This window comes from Oncorhynchus clarkii, chromosome 11 (genome assembly GCF_045791955.1).
Source record: "Oncorhynchus clarkii lewisi isolate Uvic-CL-2024 chromosome 11, UVic_Ocla_1.0, whole genome shotgun sequence".
Taxonomy (NCBI): Eukaryota; Metazoa; Chordata; class Actinopteri; order Salmoniformes; family Salmonidae; genus Oncorhynchus; species Oncorhynchus clarkii.
This window is the reverse complement of record NC_092157.1, coordinates 30,922,375-30,928,734: the sequence shown is the minus strand read 5'-3', so window position 1 is coordinate 30,928,734 and position 6,360 is coordinate 30,922,375. Positions and strand designations below refer to the sequence as shown.

At 41.2% G+C, this 6,360-nt stretch overlaps 1 protein-coding gene across 1 annotated transcript; it reads left to right on the top strand.

Annotated features, from left to right (window-relative positions):
- Positions 1–1,340: 1,340 nt before the first annotated feature.
- On the top strand, positions 1,341–2,360 carry LOC139420698 (melanocortin receptor 4-like). The gene has a single exon (XM_071170921.1). It carries the CDS (start codon positions 1,341–1,343, stop codon positions 2,358–2,360), a length of 1,020 nt encoding a protein of 339 aa, XP_071027022.1.
- Positions 2,361–6,360: the final 4,000 nt, after the last annotated feature.

Below are 6,360 nucleotides of genomic sequence, written 5' to 3'. Positions count from 1 at the left end.
GGGTGTATTTTATGTCGTTCACAGCAGCACTGACTGATGTGTTGTCTTGACAACTGTCTCAGAGTTTGAACAACCCTTCCCCCCCCTTTCATTCCATGCAGGCTGAAGACCTAGCTAGCCACTAACTAGATAACACCAGATATAGATGAAAGGAGAAACATTTAAGTATCTTTAACGTAGATGAATGAAGGGTAAACTTTTCATTATATTTGCTGACACCCTACAGTCAAATTTTGGCCCCAGCAGAGTAGCTTCTAGCTATATAAACCACTCCCAGTACTTATTTTAAAAGGGTAATAGAATATCATGTTACCATTGGTTAAATTTACAGTGAAGGCAACGTCACCTTGCGCCGTTAATAATGAATCCGTGTTTGACATGGGGGAGGAGCCCAGTAACTTTATGATCAAACTTGATAAATGTAGAAGCAACAGTCATTTTTCATGCTTTGGTCATCATACTTTCATCTGGTTTCATCCAAATATCATCCAATTTAATGAAAAACATGACATTTAAATCTGCTGTGCCATGTGTTTCTATCAACACCAGCATGACAGCTTGCCCCACCCTCCTTGTATGAGCTGATTGGCTGACAGGGCTGGGTGGGCGAGGCTGCGAGGAGGTCCGTGTTTGACTGTATAACACTGGAAGGAGAGGGAGGAGACTCTGTGGTCTGCAAAGTAATCTGCCTGCATGTGTTCTGCTCCACTCTGCTCTCTCCATCGCTGAGGTTCAGACTCCTGTCACTGATCAACTCAGCTCCTGTTCTTTCGTTCTCTGCCATGCTCTCTCAATCTGCTGCTTTCTTTATCGTCACTCCTTCTCTCTATTCTTATCTCCATTTCACCTTTCTGTTTTACACACTTTTTAATTAATCTCTCTTTTTATGATCTTTGAATTTGGCATTCTCCATTCCCTCCCTGTCTCATTCTTTCACCTCTCTATTTTCATCCTTTCCCCCTTTCCCCCTATCTATCTATCTATCTATCTATCTATCTATCTATCTATCTATCTATCTATCCATCTATCTATCTTTTCCTTTCTTTCACTTTCTTTTTGGAGGCTGTCAGTTGATAGCAGTGCAGAGTGCCAGGGGCTAAGGAAGGCTAACATCATCAGATGTCCGGAGAAAATGACTGCTTGATCAGTTTGGGGACTGGCTGAGGCAAAATCGAGGATCTGGGATTTATTCTGTTTTCCACCACCTGCCCGACGCTAGACTCTGACTACATCCACAGAGCTGTTCTTTCACAGCAAAGAAAGACAACAAAACAGCAGAATGGAGACAATAAAGTTTCACTTAAACACTACAAGAACCAACTAAGATAACTAACAACTACATGATGAATTCCACAGACCACCAAGGGTTGATCTCTGTGGGCTATACCAGGAACCTCAGCACTGCTGGGACTCTGGGAACCCTCAACAAAGACTCAGAGGGCGTTGGTATCAAGGACTCCTCAACAGGATGTTACGAGCAGCTCCTCATCTCTACCGAGGTCTTTCTCACACTGGGGATAGTCAGTTTATTAGAGAACATCCTGGTGATTGCTGCCATCATCAAGAATAAGAATCTTCACTCTCCCATGTACTTATTCATCTGTTCTTTGGCTGTGGCAGACATGCTGGTCAGCGTCTCCAACGCCTCCGAGACCATCGTCATCGCCCTGATCAACGGCGGCAACTTGACCATCTCCGGGTCGCTCATAAAGAGCATGGACAACGTGTTCGACTCCATGATCTGTAGCTCACTGCTGGCGTCAATCTGTAGTCTCTTGGCCATCGCCATAGACCGCTACATCACCATATTCTACGCGTTGCGCTACCATAACATTGTGACGGTAAAGCGAGCGATGGCGGTAATCGCGTGCATCTGGTCGTGTTGTGTGGCATCGGGCGTGCTCTTCATTATCTACTCTGAGAGCACCACGGTCCTCATCTGCCTCATCACCATGTTCTTCACCATGCTGGCACTCATGGCCTCTCTCTACGTCCACATGTTCATGCTGGCCCGCCTGCACATAAAGAGGATTGCCGTGCTGCCCGGGAACGTTCCCATCCGCCAGCGTGCCAACATGAAGGGTGCCATCACCCTCACCATCCTCCTGGGTGTGTTCGTAGTGTGCTGGGCTCCCTTTTTCCTCCACCTCATCCTCATGATATCATGCCCCAGGAACCCCTACTGCGCCTGCTTCATGTCACACTTCAACATGTACCTCATCCTCATCATGTGTAACTCTGTCATCGACCCACTGATCTACGCCTTCAGGAGCCAAGAGATGAGGAAGACCTTTAAGGAAATCTTCTGCTGGTACAGTCTGCCAAACCTGTGTGTGTGCGAGCTGCCAGGGAAATATTGAACTACCGAACAGCTGTCAGAGACCCAGTAAGTGTGACAACTGCTGAGGTAGCATCTGCGTCTGTGTCTCGTCACATGAAAGAGCTGAATGGTTGTATAGGCTACATTATGGTGTAACGGTGTAAATAAGATAAGATGTTTTTTTTATTGCCACCAGATAGGTGCAGTTTAAATGTGTTGCTTTACAGGGTCAGCCATAGTAGTACAGAGCCCTTGGAGAGAATTAGGTTTAAGTGCCTTGATCAAGTGCACATTAACAGATTTTTCACCTTGTCGGCTCAGGTATTTGATCCTTCGGTTACTGGCCCAACACTCGTGGGTAGGTACCCACCGCCCATGTACATTATGGTGTAACGACTACAGTATGTTGGAAGGTGAGGGTGACAGCTGCTGAGGTGGCATCTGCCTCTCCTCACATGAAAGAAACCACCTAATTGTGATTGGTGAGAACTGATTTATCCTCGTCCTGCCCCGTGCTCCAGAACACGGCTGTAAATGATTAAAAAGTAGTCCCTCTAAATTGGTTCTGGTTACTATGGCTCGGGTTGCCGAGGAGGTAGGTTGGTTTACATACACTCTGTACAAAAACACAACAGAAATAACATTGTTTCTTTTCAGCACAATTAGGCATATTTTTGTTTGTCCTGAAAAATGCAGCTTTTAAAGTAACTGAACCATAATGTGAGAAGATACAGTATGATGACGATATGAGAAAAGAAGATAGATATTGAATGTTTATATTAGAATATTTAAAAATGTTAAAGATATTTAACTGAGTTTAAGAACTGAGTGGCAGATGCCTATGCACTATAGTATTTTTGAAGGATAACATATAGCACTTAAATTGCACACTATCATACTCTGAGAGTTTGAAAGATGGAAAGCTTCAAACAGATCATTCACCTCCCGTTTCAAAACATACTGTTGCAATTGGACATTGTGAGCAAACTGTATTGTACATAAACATCCAAACGCTGTGCTTTGTAGAATACATGCACAGCAGCATAGCTGAACACTTTTAAAGTCTCCTCCGACCCAAAAAATCACTCAAAGCTGCACCAATTTTCCATACAAACCCACAAGAACAAAGAGGAATCACTGATAGGCAACAGAGTGCCACAAAAAGCCTGCAAAGTCGATATCCCCGTTAATAAACACAGGGTCTCTACAGTTAATTGTGGTCGTAACCATTATTTTTTAGTTAACTCAATGAGGGGGGAGGGTATGCATTTTTTTTACAGTACAAGGGGAGAGTTATGTAAAACTGTTTTCTACGTTCTGTCTCTAAAACAAGCACTTATTGAAATGACTTGTGTTGATGAAGCCTGTCAGGGGAGTGGAATGTAATTTGCTTAAAATATACCTATGCTGCTTATTTAAAAACAAAAATGTTTGTGTGGACATGTGCATTTAAACAGGCACACTTAGATGACAAAGTCATACTCTCATCTATACTTTGAATTCATCCTCAATATGCATTTATCAAGTGCTTGGATAATAACTTGCAGTGTAAAGTGTACATATAACTTCTTATCTATGAATGTCTACTTTGCTCTTTTTTCTAAAGTTGAAACCATGTGAGTATGTGTTTTTATGTTAACATGATGTTGTTTGTTGTTGTGGCCTTAAATATTTTGCACTGTGATGTAAAAGAAAGAAAAGCAACTTGTTTTTTTAGCAACTGTGTTATTTAGGTAAGGGAAAACGCTGTCGTTCTGTACTTTACCTTGGAAATAATGGACGACCGCCTCCTCCCTTCGCAAAGTACATTTTTCCAAGGTAATTTACAGAACTGAGACTTGTATCCTGCTTATAGCACATGTGCCAACAAACAATACTAAAGCACACATTTACTGGTAAATAACTTTTTCAGTTATATTTGGGTACTATGCTAACATATATAATTATTTTAAGATCGTCATACCATGGATCATTTAGATATTTGATTTCGAATTTTAGAAACCCTTTAGGCATCAAAAAATATATAAAAAAAGTGACTTGATACAATATTGAATTTGGCCTTTACTCCTATAGCCCATAGAAGCGCATAGCTGCATTTGTGTTAAGTGGTTTTCTAGTGACATTAATTTTGATACATCCATAACAATGAGCTGATATGATACGTGATTTTTCCTGGCATAGAAAAGTTTGCCTTCTTTTAAGGACACTGTTCATTATGAAGAAATCAAATTACATATCAAACACTAGGATAGAAGCTAGCTAAATAGTTTGTTGCTAGCAAACCTGCCAATATGACAACTGAATTCAACAATATCAGTTGCTGAAAACAGCTGGTCAAACTACAAACGTGTGAGGATTTGACAGCATACACAGCAAATTCTCCAGCGTTAAGTCAACACTGAGAGTGTTAAATCAACACTGAAAGAGTGGGACCATTATATACACTGGAACAAGTGTTAAATTAACATACTGCTTAGTGTAAAACTTTATTCAAATATTTCCCAGAGTGCCTTTGATTTCAAGTGACTTGTTAAGTTACCACCCATGACTGTACGTGTTAGTGCCAGAGACATGTTTGTTGCAGTTATGAGTAATACATTTCCCTAAATTATCTACTGAGTGAATATGCTGTCAGTCAAATCATATATTATTTGAAGGTCATGAACTTTCAAAATCATGTTCTTCATTAAAGTTGATATTTGGATGAAACCAGATCGAAGTCTGACAAATGACACATTGATAAAATTATCAAGGGAATAGGGTGACATCAGCCTAACTCTCATTTTAATGCTATGTTATCATGATATTCTCTTACCTAATTTAAATAAGTTCCACCTTGTTACCAACATCGGAAAAGGCATTTTTGCAGAGGGGTGTGGTTTATGTAGCTACATAGACTACTCCATTTTAGGGTGTCAGCAAATATATGAACAAGTTTACACTATTCACCTATTGGTGGTGGGCCAAAGCCTTTAAACGTTAAGTTGATCGATCCCAGTGTATCCCAGACAGGAAAACATTCTTATGATGACTATTACATTCCATTCTTGCAAATGTTTTCATAAAAACTACATTTCAATACTCAGGCAAATTTGCCGAAGGACTAAAGTTGGAACTAATCAGAACACACGTACATACCCTCATGATAAAGGCAGCCAATGGCCTGATTCTATCAACAATGTAAACACAGCCTGCTATCTAATGAAGAGGAACAGATAAAACTCAGCTACAAATACCTATGTGTCTGGTTAGACTGTAAACTCTCCTTCATGACTCACATTAAGCATATCCAATCCAAAATGACATCTAGAATTGGTTTCCTATTTTGCAACAAAGCCTCCTTCACTCATGCCGCCAAACATACCCTCGTAAAACTGACTGTTACCAATCCTTGACTTCGGCGATGTCATTTACAAAATAGCCCCCAACACTCTACTCAGCAAACTGAATGTAGCCCATCACAGTGCCATGCATTTTGTCACCAAAGCCCCATATACTACCCACCACTGCGACCTCTATGCTCTCGTTGGCTGGCCATCACTACATATCCGTCGCCAATCCCACTGGCTCCAGGTCAGCCTTATCTCAGCTCACTGGTCACCATAGCAACACCGACCCATAGCACGCGCTCCAGCAGGTATATTGCACTGGTCATCCCCAAAGCCAACACTTCCTATGGCTGCCTTTCCTTCCAGTTCTCTGCTGCCAATGACTGGAACGAATTGACAAAATCTCTCCCTCTCTAACTTTAAGCATCAGCTGTCAGAGCAGTTAACTGTACCTGTACACAGCCAATCTTTAAATAGCACACCCGACTACCTCATCCCCATATTATTACTTACCCTCTTGCTCTTTTGTACCCCAGTATCTCTACTTGCACATCACCATCTGCATATATATCACTCCAGTATTAATGCTAAATTGTCATTATTTTTGCCTCTATGGCCTATTTATTTCCTACCTCCCTACTCTTCTACATTTGCACACACTGTACATAGATCTTTCTATTTTTCTTTTATTTTGTGTTATTGACTGTTTGT